The sequence below is a fragment of the Sinohyriopsis cumingii genome, chromosome 17 (assembly GCF_028554795.1).
Source record: "Sinohyriopsis cumingii isolate HCF-2022 chromosome 17, ASM2855479v2, whole genome shotgun sequence".
Classification (NCBI taxonomy): Eukaryota; Metazoa; Mollusca; class Bivalvia; order Unionida; family Unionidae; genus Sinohyriopsis; species Sinohyriopsis cumingii.
The window spans coordinates 104,596,089-104,611,520 of record NC_142977.1 but is presented as its reverse complement, the minus strand read 5'-3'; the positions used below and the strand labels follow the sequence as shown (position 1 = coordinate 104,611,520).

Genomic DNA, 15,432 nt, shown 5'->3' with positions numbered 1-15,432 from the left:
GAGGAAGCCAAGTGTGACATGTACATTTACTCTCATTATATAGTGTTCATTCTTTTCCTTAGGGAAGAGGAAGCCAAGTGTAAAATGTACATTTACTCTCATTATATAGTGTTCATTCTTTTCCTTAGGGAAGAGGAAGCCAAGTGTAAAATGTACATTTACTCTCATTTTATTGTGTCTATTCTTTTCCTTAGGGAAGAGGAAGCCAAGTGTAAAATGGACATTTACTCTCATTTTATTGTGTCTATTCTTTTCCTTAGGGAAGAGGAAGCCAAGTGTGACATGTACATTTACTCTCATTGTATAGTGTCCATTCTTTTCCTTATTGTAGAGGAAGCCAAGTGTAAAATGTACATTTACTCTCATTGTATAGTGTCCATTCTTTTCCTTATTGTAGAGGAAGCCAAGTGTAAAATGTACATTTGCTCTCATTATATAGTGTCCATTCTTTTCCTTATTGTAGAGGAAGCCAAGTGTAAAATGTACATTTACTCTCATTGTATAGTGTCCATTCTTTTCCTTATTGTAGAGGAAGCCAAGTGTAAAATGTACATTTACTCTCATTGTATAGTGTCCATTCTTTTCCTTATTGTAGAGGAAGCCAAGTGTAAAATGTACATTTACTCTCATTGTATAGTGTCCATTCTTTTCCTTATTGTAGAGGAAGCTAAGTGTAAAATGTACATTTACTCTCATTGTATAGTGTCCATTCTTTTCCTTATTGTAGAGGAAGCCAAGTGTAAAATGTACATTTACTCTCATTGTATAGTGTCCATTCTTTTCCTTATTGTAGAGGAAGCCAAGTGTAAAATGTACATTTACTCTCATTATATAGTGTCCATTCTTTTCCTTATTGTAGAGGAAGCCAAGTGTAAAATGTACATTTACTCTCATTTTATAGTGTCCATTCTTTTCCTTATTGTAGAGGAAGCCAAGTATGACATGTACATTTACTCTCATTGTATAGTGTCCATTCTTTTCCTTAGGGATGAGGAAGCCAAGTGTAAAATGTACATTTACTCTCATTGTATAGTGTCCATTCTTTTCCTTATTGTAGAGGAAGCCAAGTGTAAAATGTACATTTACTCTCATTGTATAGTGTCCATTCTTTTCCTTATTGTAGAGGAAGCCAAGTGTAAAAATGTACATTTATTCTCATTATATAGTGTCCATTCTTTTCCTTATTGTAGAGGAAGCCAAGTGTAACATGTACATTTACTCTCATTGTATAGTGTCCATTCTTTTCCTTATTGTAGAGGAAGCCAAGTGTAACATGTACATTTACTCTCATTTTATAGTGTCCATTCTTTCCCTTAGTGGAAGCAAAGTGGCACCTACAGATTTATCCTTGTTTTACAGCAACCTTAGGGTTGAGAAACAAAGTGTAATGCATATATTTACTCTCACGTTACTCTTAAATATAAGGGTGAGAAAGCAAAGTGTAACACATAGATTGGTGGGCGCTGATTGCTTGATTGACCAACCTGGAATACTGACTGCTTGATTGACCAGTGTGACTGGTAGCCAAGTGTGCTGGTGACAGAGTGTATAACTCCATATTTGTAATCTTTTAGCCGTGTGCTAATCTTTGGGGTTTGTAATACCCAGTGTGTTCTTGGGACTGTAAAGATATTTTTGTACATCTGTCCCTTTGTTTTCATCATTTTCACTATTTGAGTGAATACATTTTTACGATGTGAGTAAAATAACACATTTTTACTATTTGAGCAAAACACATCATTCTTTCGTTGTGAAATCTCCATGGATCATTCACCCCTTGTACTGTGTAAGGTCATTTATTTGTATTTTCATTATTTAGTTCGTGCATATGATGTTAATTGATCCAATATCAGGATATTATATGCACGTATTAATCATAATTCTTGTCTCATTCAAGTCATTCGTCATTAATCATTGTATTTGTATCACCATCAGAAGTGTTCTATCGTAAATCTGAAATCCCACCCAGTTGTCTTGTTACAAATAGTCACATCAATATCCAAGTTAAAAGAGACAGCATTAGTGAAAACATGACTAACATACTAAGCTAAGTTAGATGTAACATATTAATGAAGGTAACTAAAGGTATATTAACCAAACATAAGAACAACACAAACATTAGAGACATAGTTAACTTCACAGATATGGATATGCTGACAAGCAGGTCGAGTTTAATCAGTAGGTCAGTTTCAGTCACTCACATGGTTAAAAAACTAATTACATATTACTATAATTAGTGGTTTTTGTCATTGCAGATGGCCACAACTGAGATTTATGCATCCATGTGGGTTAGAAATGGACTCCAAATCAAAGGTCAGGCCATGACTTACATTCAGTGTCACTTCTGCTACTCCATGATAGATGCTGATTTCTACCTTATGCAGGTCAGTTAATGTAAAGTTGACTGTAAGTGTTGTTTGGCTTTTTTTTCTTCTTTATTTTACCTGGCCAAAGATCATGTAAGTGTATGGCATCTTTCCATCCATTTCCTACAAGCATTTGTCATTTGCTGGATCTTCTCCAAAATTTGCAGGTAATTTGATTCAAATTTGTTAGGAAGCTTCATAATAACATGCTGTGTAGATATTCTATTCATTGTGGCTACCCTTAAAACAATTGGTCTTCTGTTGGCACCATATGGAAAACTATATTTTTAACTCCTCAGAATGGCTGATCCAAATTTTATAACACTTAGTTGAAATATTCCTTAGTTCATGCTCTATGAGGGTCACTTGCCTTGCAATGATGTGGCATCATGGTAACAGGTAGAAGACTCGTTTGAGTGAAATGGCATAAACTTTCAATGTTTTCTCATGAAATGCATTGTGAATTTCAACCAGATTTTGATGTTTGACATTTCTAATCCAGGCACTAATTTACTACTTCTTGCTGATCAGTAAAACAGAAAATAAAAATTGAATTCTTAACTAAATTTGATGGGACAAGTATGTATGAATTTGATCACAATTGTCAAGATTAGCAATCAGTTGGACTACAATCAAATCTTCACAGTCCTATGTGAAAATTTGATTGCGACCACTTAAGGGTCATGTTCTGGTGAATTGTGTTATTACCATAATCGCTAATTTGATCAGCCAATCAGATGAAGTCTTATACCTTAGCTTTTGGAAGACTAAGCAGTATGGCTGAAAAGCATCAGTGTGTGCCAAATGATTTGGATACACTTTCAAATTTCTGAAAGCTGCGTTTCCATTGGCTAACTCGGAGGTCACCAGAACATGACCTCTAAGCGGTTGTTATCAGATCTTCACTCAGGACTGTGGAGATCTGATTCAGTCCCACTTTGGTCTCTTGTTTTGCTGCAGTTTGGTATTAATGGTACAAGGCCAATTAATTTATGTTGAAAGGAATAGATGCTCCACCCCATCACTTTTTAATGTCCTGTACCCTGTCTTCATGACCAGTTGCCATACCATTGCCTTGGTGAAGCAGGCAAGACATAGCATTCTTGTTTTGAATGCTTTTCCTGGTATTTTTGTTATGAATGCTTTTCATTGTGTTTTTGTTTGGAATGCTTTTCACTGTTATTTTGTTATGAATGCTTTTCATTGTGTTTTTGTTATGAATGCTTTCCACTGCATTTCTGTATTGACTTCTTTACATTGTATTTTTGTTTTGGATGCTTTTCACTGTATTTTTGTTCAGACAATTTTGCACAGTTATTATGACATTTATAAAATACAAAATTGAAAACACGAGTGTTTGGAGTATTGGGGAGTTTGATTAATTACTCCATATAAGTATTTGTATTTCAGGAAGTTGAGCGGCGGGGTACTGTAGTATCATTTATTTTCGTTGGGCTCAATTTTTGTTGTTTTGTTTTTAAAAAAGGCATTTTCATGGGTATTTTAATTCGTGGTTTTGCCTGTCAAAGTTTGCATATTAGTAGGCCAATGCAAATGGCAGTCACTTTAATGTTTAAAACAATACTACTACCTGTATGAGCACAAATCGAAGACCTGGCAAGTTCATGTACTTACACCTTGTTTTTGACCAAGTGAATAACATCAGTCAAAGCCAACGCAGCCAACAACACTTAAACAATACTTCTATCTCTATGAGTGCAAATAAAACACCTGTCAAGATTAATCACTTTTGCCATGTTTTCATTCGAGTGCTCAACATCAAAGGAATCTGATGCAGCCAACAACACTAGACCAATCAGTTATTAAAGTACATATGAATGATCTCTTACTTAAACCACTGTCCATCAAGCTGCACCATCAGTGCTTTCTGATGATCATGGCATTAACACAGTGGCTTAAGAGTGGTAAAATTCAACTTAGACCCCCCCCCCCCTCGGTTCCTGGACTTCCTAACCCATCAGAAGCTGCAAAAACTTGGCACAGGTGCTTGCTTTCCAGGCAGCTAATGTTTGTGCCTGCCTGCTGTACAGACCGACTTCAACCACTAGACTAGACGGTAAATAAGGAGTACAAAGAAGAATTAAAGTTACACTTCCACGAGTGGTATGCTAAACAGGTCATGGACACCATTACGGAAAAAGATGTTACTCTTGACGACCAGTGCACAGTATTAGTAAACCTTGCAACCTCATTAATCAGTCAATTCATGCTGAATGGATAATTGCAGCTCACGCAACAATGAGTGAAAGATCGGACCTGATTGTTAGGGATTTTGAGAAAGCTGGACTTGTTCAATTCAGCAGTTTGGGGATTATTTACCTGAGAAGCATTTGTGAGTACCATGAGACTTGATTGACATGATGTTGATACAGTGGCTTTGTCCAAAAATCTGTGAAGTCTGAGCTTTAATACTCTGTTGTAATTAGTGTATATACATAGTGTTTCATTAATAATAGTATTTGAAGAAATAGTTATAGTATTTTGCAGGATTGTTTAGATTAAAAATGCATGGATAAAATGAAATGTGCTTTCAGAAGGATTTAAACATTCAACAATAGTTGTACTCTAATGAAGGATTGATTTGAATAAGTATTGAATTTAATTTTCATATGCTGTTATTTTGTATTATTTTTATTTCATTTTTGGTATTACTATTGTTTGAATACCTTATGCTTTTTCTCTATTTTCTCTCTACCCTTACTTACCTCACATATCTATTTAAGGCAGTGAGTGTAAAATTACAGCTATCGGATAACTTATCGAATGTGTGCATTGAAACAATATAAAATGATTTATAATTCTTGTTTCAAAAGTTTAAAAAAAAAATAAAACAATCACATGTAAAAACTAATATTTAATTACCAGATTACAGTATTGACCTTGATTTATCAAATACTAGTAGCTCTGTTAATCTCTAGGAATGAAACACTAATAAAAGTGGTGGGGAATCATCATCCTACATGGCTCATTTTTCATTGGGGATTTAAATCATAGTTCGGGGCATCAACAAAAAACACAAAAATTGGTCCCCCAGGAAAATTGATGATACTACAGTAATTTAGATGAAATAATTGGGATTCAGGCATGGAGACTCAACTATATATCATGTTTTCTCAGGTGTGTGCCTGCAGACTGGATCCTGACTACTTTGTCCAGACAGTCCTTGACAGGTAAGCTAAGTGGCATTCATTTTTGTCTCACTAGTGAAGAGCAAGTGACATGCATTTTTGTCTCATCAGTGAACATAGTCATCACGTTCTGGCAGTGATAGTGATGGTGGAGATATCAACAATACAGCTGTGCAGTCTTCATTTTTTTTCTCTCAAATCACAATACTGCTGTATTCAACTGAAAATTTGGTCAAGTATTACTACATATCCTAAGTTTGTACCTAGGTTTGCTTGAAGTTTGTTTTTCACCACCAATGCAGTAAGATACAAGCTAGTTAATAATGCTGTTTATTAGTGAGACATTGCATTTCACAGAATACTTATGGTGTCACTTGCTAACTTAATTGACATATAGAAATTACTGTATTGACTGTGACAGCATCAGACCATGTTATGTTTTTTTAGTACTGCCCAATAATTTGCTTCTGCAGGCTGGTTTACAATGTTGCCAGGAATATTTGTCCTAGTTACAGAGTTTTATCTGTCTTTGAAGAGTAGTTAGTAAGAATAAACCATATTAATAGTAATAAAGTCAGCAATAAGAGACTTATTAAATAGAAAATTTTGTGCTTCTTTAAATCAGATCTTTTTTTTTATTGAATTTAGTACTTATTCACATTGACTTATTTACTATGGTGAATGATTCTTTGCCAGAAACTATGCTTAGTACATACATAATATTTTGGTTAGAAAGGACTTAATATTTATGTAAGATCATAAAAATGGAGGAGACACATCATAAGTGCTAATTATTTATTGTCATTATGATAGACATTCTACAATATTTTTGTCTTTTGTTAGAGAAAAATGTGATACATAGCAATCATGAAGTTGTTTGCAGGGTCAACCCAATGTTAAACTGCTGGTAAGAATTTACCAAAACTTGCCACACCTAATGTTTAGGGAGTGAGGATTATATTTTTTTTCTTCATCCAAGTGAATCCCACCCTAAGGTCCAAAAGTCTCAATTTTTTTTTGTCTTCAAATAGATTGCCTAATCATGATACATTTACAGTGATTCAAATATTCATGGGATTTGTTAACAATCCCTGTTGCAAGGGGAGGTCACTCTAACTGCCACCAAGGTGAGCAGATAACTTGTAGCTTTTTTAATAAAAAGCTTTTCTAGGAGGAATGGAGTTGCAAGGTAATATTAGTTTTCCTAAAGTATTTTTATCTAGCAAGTATTATTGAAAAAACATATTTTACTGGAAAATTGATGCTTTCTAAATATTTTGGTAGAATTAAATGCACTTTCTGTTATGATGCATGTGATTCTCTTTAGATTTATTTTTAGAATATTGCATAGGTAGTCAGTCAGCTTTATTTGCTAAGCAGCATTGTCACTGCTTATGCTCCCATGCCAGTCCTTACCATTGCTCATAACCATCAAGATCTTTACTTTATAATAATATACACACTCTCTTGGCATAAACAAAGCAAAGTCATTGATGCAGACATTGTGTCTGGTTCTGTCCCTTCCCACTAGGGGGCTGGCCCCTGAGCCATAACTTTGAAGCTGTCTATAGCCTCACCTTTAAAGTATATACATATTTAATTAGCATTAGAAGGGAATTAATTTCATCATAGTGATAAGCTTCTTAATCCCCATGCCCTCCACTAAGTGGCCCATTTACTGGGATCATTCCTTGGAATCCCTACCCATTAACCATCCATACATTTGATCCCGATGCCCTCCACTAAGTGGCCCTTTTACTGGGATCATTCCTTGGGATCCCTACCCATTAACCATCCACACATTTAATCCCCATGCCCTCCACTAAGTGGCCCTTTTACTGGGATCATTCCTTGGGATCCCTACCCATTAACCATGCATACATTTAATCCCCATGCCTCCACTAAGTGGCCCTTTTACTGGGATCATTCCTTGGGATCCCTACCCATTAACCATGCATACATTTTCTCAGCATGAAAAAGCCAAGTCATGTATGCAACCAACATTGACCCCCAGTTCTCTCTTTACCTCCATGATAACCAAAAAAATCTTCACACATTTACTGGAGATGAAAAGGGGCAATTCAGTAGTAACCAACACTAAGGTTGTAGGCTGATAGCGTGCAAGGCAAAACATAGTGTTCCACAATAGCCGTGTCATTGTTGACAGTGATTATAAGTGATAGCTCATTGATTTTTTTTTTTTTTTTTTTTGATTACTCACAGGTAGTAAAGTCTAACTAATTATGCATGGTTGTTTATGTCAATAACTTTATTTTCTCTACCAGGAGTCAAAATAACAACATGTTACTTGCATGTGCTGTTGTTTATGTCCCCACAGATTCCACATAAATGACTGGTTGTCATATCTACCAAACCAGGGGTCTCGCAAGCTGGCCCCAGAACAAGAAATGGCAATGGTGGAAGGGGCACTGCAGTTCTTTAACATGCTGCTTTCAGTTCGTACATACCTAGGTAGGACACTCAATCCAACTTATATAGTAACTCACAGTACGGTTGGGTTTTGCTGACTCATTAGAACGCTATTAGAGTTAAAGTTGTCATTTTGCATGCACATTTGTACACTTTTTATAAAAAAATTGTGACAGAACATTGAAGGAGACAAATTGTTATGTGGTGAAGATTATTATTATTTAATTACCTGTACTTAACAATTTCTTTAAACTTGTGGCATTAGATTAGATGACTAATTTGTTTGAAAAGTTGAATATTTTTGTGCAATTTATAGTGCTAATAATTAACGAATTGCAGTAACTTCACAGAATTTCTTGAGGAAATAAATATACTATCCCCAGCTCAACATTGTAATATGTATTTCAAAGAATCAGTTTCTGCATATGAACATTGTGATAGGGCATTACATCAACAAAATTTAGACTGCATTGAACATTTTGTATATAAAGGACTGAAATTCATGACCAATGGGCTTCATATATTCCTTTTGAATTTATCAGCAGTAGTTTGATTACATTGTCTTTCAGTGAGAATACTTTCAGAAATCAAACATCTTGTCAATTTGTTCCACTTCAGAGGACTTGTTTAACATTGCTTTTAAAAATGTCTTGTCCCATTATCGTCTCAGTTACTTCTCTTCCAAATTTTCCAATTATATAAACTTCATGGTCAGTTTATTTATTTAAAGAGACCTCCTTTACACTGCTTCAGATTCCTAAAATTTCTCTTTGTTCAGAATGAGATTTTCATGACAGCAAATGAAAATCGGTTTTATTTGTTCAACCAAAAAAGTTGTTTCCAGGTGTTGTATAGGAATTTCCTAGCCTTAATTTTTTTCTTCCATTTTCAAGCAGCAAAGGTGGAATTATCTAGACTGAACATTTTGAATGTTACCTAAATCATGAGAATAGGGACAACTATCCATAATAACCATGAAGTTGTTGCAGATGTAATAAGCATTTAAGACCATGATCTTTCCTAACTCTGCAATCAAAATGTACTTAGCAGAACAAGATGTTTTGGTTATGTTTTACTTTGTTTTGAAGTTCATTATTACTCTTGTAAGAAACTAATTTTGACTTGGAAAAAAAAAATACATTTCTGCAGGTATTGAGGACAAGGAATTGACAAGGCTGGAGATGGCATCACTTTTGTTCATATCTGACCGACACCACAGCCAGCTTATGGACCTTATGCCTGAAAAATCAGGAATGACTGGTCATGGCAAAGACTTGTTTGAACCAACACTCAAAGAGGTATGGACTGGCAAGTAATTAGGTTCTGAGGTACATGACAAAACATTGCAAGACAAAGCATAGAAATGCATCATCAAAAGTTCAGAACCTCAAATGTACTAAACAGAAAAAATGACAAATTTACAAATGGACATTCAGTTGAAAAATGTGATACAAGTTACTGAATTTATTTTTAAAAATATGAAAAGATACTAGTTAGGAATTAGTGTTCAGAAAGATTTTTAGATTTAAAAAGAGAATCACTCTTGAACTTTTAAACCATTGACATGTAATACGCATTTACAGTAAAATTAACTCCCTGCAGGCTCAGGGATGTAGAATAGGCCTGAAGAAATTAACACAGACACCCACTGTGGCTAAGTGGTTAGCATGCTGGACTCGTGATCAGAAGGGTACAGGTTTGAATCCTACCATCAGGTTGGTTACTATAGTGTGGGCTTGGGCAAGGCACTTTGCGCCCATTGAACTACTAAAGATGTTTTAATGGAACTTGAACCAGTTATGTATCATAACCATGTTCCCTTTTTCAAGGTAAGGAGATAATACAAATCAGTGACCTCTATCCATTTATGAATATCACTTCTGATTACTGTATTAATTTTAATGAAACTTTAATAATCTTGATTTTACACTATTTTAGCAGAGATGTACTATGAGGATTTTCTAATGTTTGCTGTCATTCTGTTTTTTTCATTAACAAGACTCAACAGTTTTTGGTTCATTTTAATGGAAATCTAGCCAGCTGCAACCTTTATTTACAGTATCCGATTCATGCATTTTAAGTTTGTAGGCCTAGGATTGGAAGCTCTGCAGGTCTTTTTAAAATATAACTATTATTTGAGTTGTTCAAATCAAGAAATAATTTTCCCCAAAACATGAATAAGATGTCAAGTATATGGAAGTGTTTCCTGTGGAATTAAAAAAATGTTTCTTTGTTAAACAGATATCTGACTTCAAAGCTCCTGTATTTGAACCAGGAGGAGGTGGCCTTCAGCAGGGAACGTACGTCCCGAAAGGTGGGTCAATTTCTTTCCCATTCACAGACAGCAAGACAGAGATATTGGTTTTCCAGCTGCCAAAGCAACCATGACAATATTGTCCTCAGTATTAGAATTTTCTGTTCAAGATTTTCACTGTTTGTACTGTTGGATATTGTGGATAAGGAATATAATTCCAGTAGGCCAAGCTTGTGTGGCATATGTTCTTTGGTGAGGCCACAGTGTCCAATAGTATCAAATTTATAATAATAATAATAATAATAGTAATAATAACCATAATAAAGAATTTATTTAGAGAAGATAACTCAGTTAGGTACTGACCTAATCTACCTTGAGTCCTCTAGCTCATTGTTATGTTTAATAGCATAATTTGTTCATGATGTATGTTTACTTGTTAAAAGATACATTGTTTATCAGTTATTTATAAAAAAATTTAAAAAGATTCAGATATATCTTCCATGTGTTTAACAACATTCATTAAGTGGAAAATTTATTGGATTATCTCATGCAGTGTGTTGGCAGAGAAGGGTTTTATGATAATAAAATAATTCAGTACATTACAGTATGGTAGCAAGCGAGAAGAGGGATGGACATGAAAAAATGCTAATCTGTGAATCTACAAAAAATGTTTTGAAAATTATATTGGACAGATCATGAGACCCAATTTGAACTTCAGTAGCTTATTGATGGTGAACAGCAATATTCATTATCTAGCATTAAAGAAACTGCAAGAGAGTTTACATGGTAACTTTGTCATCATAGTTTTTGTCTGGTTTTTATGATGGTACTGTCATCATTGTTACATGCATTGTTGTTCTTGCATTTAGGTCTATTTCTATGATGCCAATTTATTTACAGTTATGAAACAGATTGTCATCATACTTGACATGAATCACTGTCAAAATAAGACAGATCATTCTGTGACTTGCTTATATTAAGGTTTTGGTTAAAGTTTCTTCATTTGTTTATATTTTCTCTTGATGGATTTTGAAACTAAGACATTTAGATGTGCTTGTTCAGCTCTTGAACCTTGGTGCCAAGGTCACAGTCATAGAAAATTTTCATTAAGGTTTTGGACAAGGTTTTTAGCTTATGGGATGGATTGTCATCATTTCATCTCTTTGCTCAATTTTGTTATCACTATTTGTCAGCAACTCTGAGAATCATTAGGAAACTTTGCAGACACATTCATCGCTTGGTATAGTTGGCCCTAAATGGAACTCCTCCTGAATGGAAGTGTTTTCACTAGATATGTATGCAGAGGCGGCGTTAGGAGTATGCAGGGCTGACCATGACTGCACTGGGCCAGAGTATCGGTATCTCGATTGGTTACAAAGTTGACTTCACAACTTTGCATGCATTATGTACGGCCTCTATCAGCGTTTCCAATTTACCGGAGAATATAGCTTGACAAACTCGTAAAGACGACCTTAAGCCTGAAGCGCTGGGACCCCTCAAGAGTGGGGCCTGGGGCAGTCGCCCCACTTGCCACCCCCAAATGTTGTTCATGTATGTATGTGTTTTTATGATGTCTAGTTAGTATTAAATGACAGTGGTGCCTCTTTGACATCCAGAATGGGTACCAAAGTGACCATTTTGAAAATCTTGTTATTGCTACTTTTTTTGAATGGATACTCATATCAACATGAGTTTTCACTAAAAGACTTCTTTAGATTTTTAGTTGATCTTAAATAAGAATGGTGCCAGTGTGCGAAACAATAAATCTGCCATGGCAGCTGTCTTTAAAGTCTTGTTATTACTAACTCTCCTTCATGAAAAGACATATTGACAGTGGTATTTTCACCAGAAGACTTAATATCTTGTCTTGATGGTCCTAAATGAAAAGGATACTGATCTGACATGCAGTATGGATACTATGGCAGCCATCATGAAAATGATGCTGATCTGACACACCCAATATGGCCACCAAGGTGGTTCTCTTGATGATCTTGTTTTCTATTGTGTTATATATATTTGATTTAATTTATATTTGATTTACTTTAAATTGTTTGTTTGTTAGTTTTAATTTTTTTTATTCCATTACATGCTATTGTAATATAACTTTATTTACTGTATTTGATATAGAGTTCAGTTATGACTGATTTTTTCATTTTTTGATGTAAGCAACTTTAAAGAGACATTGTATCTAAAGCTGACCTAGTTCCTGACTTTGATTCAGAACCAGTAAGAGTTGAAGTAAACAACTTTTTTTTTAAATGTTTTTTTTTAATTCTTTCTCAGAGTAAGATTCATTAAGTGGAATTGAGGCCATACTTGGAGTATGTGACAAATAACATGTAGCAGTTATTACAAACTATGGTTTTTCCTGAGGATTGACCCACATTCAGGCATCTGTTTTGCATTGTAGCTAGATTTATTATTGATGTTTTGAGAAAGAATAGTCATTAGTGCCTTAACACTTGAGAAGTTAAAGTGTTTCATGTTGTGACCAGTTTTGGGGCTAATTGTTTTATTTTATTTTAAAGAAAAGTGATTCTTTTCCCTGGAAATACTAGTGCTCTAAATTAATTCTTGGACAAGGACATTTATCAAAATTCACACAGAATTCAAAAACTGGAATATTATTTTCTGTGATTCAACAAAGAACTGTTGGCACATCAGTACTATGCTGACCACAACATGCGTCATCACCTTCCGTTTTGTATTTCATCAGGATTCAAATTCAATTTCATTAGGACTTTTTGTTCCTAGGACTTCTGTTTTTTAATTCTTGGATTATTTTTGGATTTGATTCGTAAAACCGTAAGTTTTTTTTCTCAATAGGGAAATACATTATTTGTTAAATTTTATAAACAAAATACATTTTTGTGCATAATTAATTTCATGGTTTGACCTCTACAGATACCCAAAATAAGGAGTACAGAAGAATAAAACTATGCCAATGCAAATGGCATTCACTTGAATGTTTAAAATAATACTAACACATGAATGAACAGAAATAAATAACCTGACAAGTTCAGTACTTACAGTATGTTTTGTCAGAGTGAATCACATCAATTGGAAGCTGATGCAGCCAACAATACTAAAACAATAATACAACCTCTGAGAACAAATAATACACCTATCAGGATCAATCAATTGCACCATGTTTTTGTCTGAGTGCTCAACGTCAAAGGAAGCTGACGCCACGAAAGTGAGAAGATGCTTACTAAATTTAAAGACAGTAGAATCGCTCTTTTGTTTGTGCATGCCTCATGTACAGACCAACTCCACCCACTAGACTAACAATAAACAAAGTACAAAGAGAAAAATTAAAATCACACTTCCACAACTGGTATGCTAAACAATTCACAGTAACCATCATGGAAAAGGAGGCTGTTACAGGTGACAATCATTGCACTGTATTAGTGAATCTTGCAGTCTCATTAATCAAGCCAATTAACGCTGAATGGATAATTGCAGCTCACACAACAAAAAGCAGAAGATGAGACATATCAGTAGTTCTGAGAAAGCTGGACTTGTTTAATTCTGCACTCTGGGGATTATTTCCATGACAAGCATTTGTATGTACCATGATATTTGATAGATAGAACATTGATGGCGTGGCTTTGTCTGAAAACCAGTGAAGTGTGAGCGCTAATACTTTGCTGTAATTAGTGTATAAACATGGTGTTTCATGAATAATAGTACTTCAAGCAATAGTATTGTACATACATGTTCTTCTTATCAATAAAGTTAAATGTGCTTTTGGGAGGACTTCCATTTTTCAGCAAAAGTTGTACTCAAATAAAGGACTGACTTGAATAAGTATTAACTTTAACTTTCATATGGTAGTATTTTTTATTATTATTATTTCTTTCATTTTTAGTATTACTAGTGTTTCAATACCTTTTGCTTTTTTTCTTCTGTTCTCAGTACATTTATTTTTCTTCAAATGTGTAAACTTTGACATGCAAAACCACAAATTTAAATTATCCATGAAAATGTAATTTTCCCAATGCCACAAAAATTGAACCCCATGAAAATAAAAGGCCTTAAAGTATTTGTGACTTCCACGGACATTAATGGTGTTTTGCATCCAATTGGCCAATCTTAAGAACACTGTAGAAGCCGTATTTCTGATCAGATTTTGATAAGATATGTGAGCTTATCTCATATGATTTCAGACAAGTTTAGCGACATCAGTGCATGTTAATGAAGTGATTTTGCCTCTTTATTGACTGAGCTAGTGAACACCCTAGAGTTTATATTTCTGATCAAAATTAATATAGATCAGATCTGATATGTAAAGCTTAATATCATCAAGATTGTGGATGATGTTGATTATGAGCAACAGACATGCATATTATTCAGGTGGTTTTGCTGCGCTTGTGAACACTGGAAACCATATTTCTGATCTGATTTGTTATGTAAGCTTTTATCGACAAGATATCAGCTGATTTAATTATGATGTAGATCCACGTATATTAATGAGGATCAGATGGTGGGATTTGAAACTGGAACCTTCTGTTCATGAGTCCTTGGATGGGAATCTCAATGGTTTGTGAATCTGCATTCACTAGATGATATTTGTCAGCTACCTAGGCACGTGATGTCTGCTCTACATGGGCCTCTTGCTGCATTTGTCACCATTTTTAAAATTATTTTATCATAAATTCATTGTTGTCTTTTGAACTTCATGCATTTTCAGTTTTGTTAGAGCATGCTTTTATTAAAACACCAAAGCATTAGTTGTTTCATTTAATAATATAAAAATAGAAATCTTTAATACAGTAAATCTATTCCAAATGTAAGAAAATGAAAGGAAAACAATGAATTTAAACAATGAATGAAAAATCCAGATGCATTTCTGACATTGAACAAATTATGATGGTAGCTGGAATGTAAACTTGAATGGAATGCAAAAGCAACACACAAAAAATTCATCTTATGCGCAAATGGAAATGTAAATGGCATGCCTATTTTTTTAACATTACCTGTATCATTGTCTGTAGTTCTGCTTGTAAATAGTTTTTATATTTTTAGTTAACTTGCACCTAATTTTTTAACTATTTCAGAAGATTTGTGGGAATCAGATTTTGACCCGCTGCATGTTTACCAGAGATCAGTTTACAAAAAGGACTTTCAGTCAGCCATGGATAGATACACAGAGTTGTAAGTGTTGGTTGATACGACATATTCTTAATTTAATTGACTAGTTGACTAATTAGCATGTTAGCTTGTTTATTTA

The 15,432-nt window shown here is 34.4% G+C and overlaps 1 protein-coding gene across 1 annotated transcript in view; it reads left to right on the top strand.

Moving 5' to 3' along the window:
* The window catches only part of LOC149779599 (E3 ubiquitin-protein ligase ubr3-like), a 126,458-nt gene that overhangs the window by 31,905 nt on the left and 79,121 nt on the right, over positions 1-15,432 (top strand). Inside the window, exons 12-17 of the mRNA XM_089940369.1 lie at positions 2,256-2,384; positions 5,505-5,557; positions 7,854-7,987; positions 9,095-9,243; positions 10,187-10,259; positions 15,260-15,356. Of these exons, the coding sequence (XP_089796495.1) occupies positions 2,256-2,384; positions 5,505-5,557; positions 7,854-7,987; positions 9,095-9,243; positions 10,187-10,259; positions 15,260-15,356 (635 nt within the window). The remainder of the gene's footprint in view (positions 1-2,255; positions 2,385-5,504; positions 5,558-7,853; positions 7,988-9,094; positions 9,244-10,186; positions 10,260-15,259; positions 15,357-15,432) is intronic.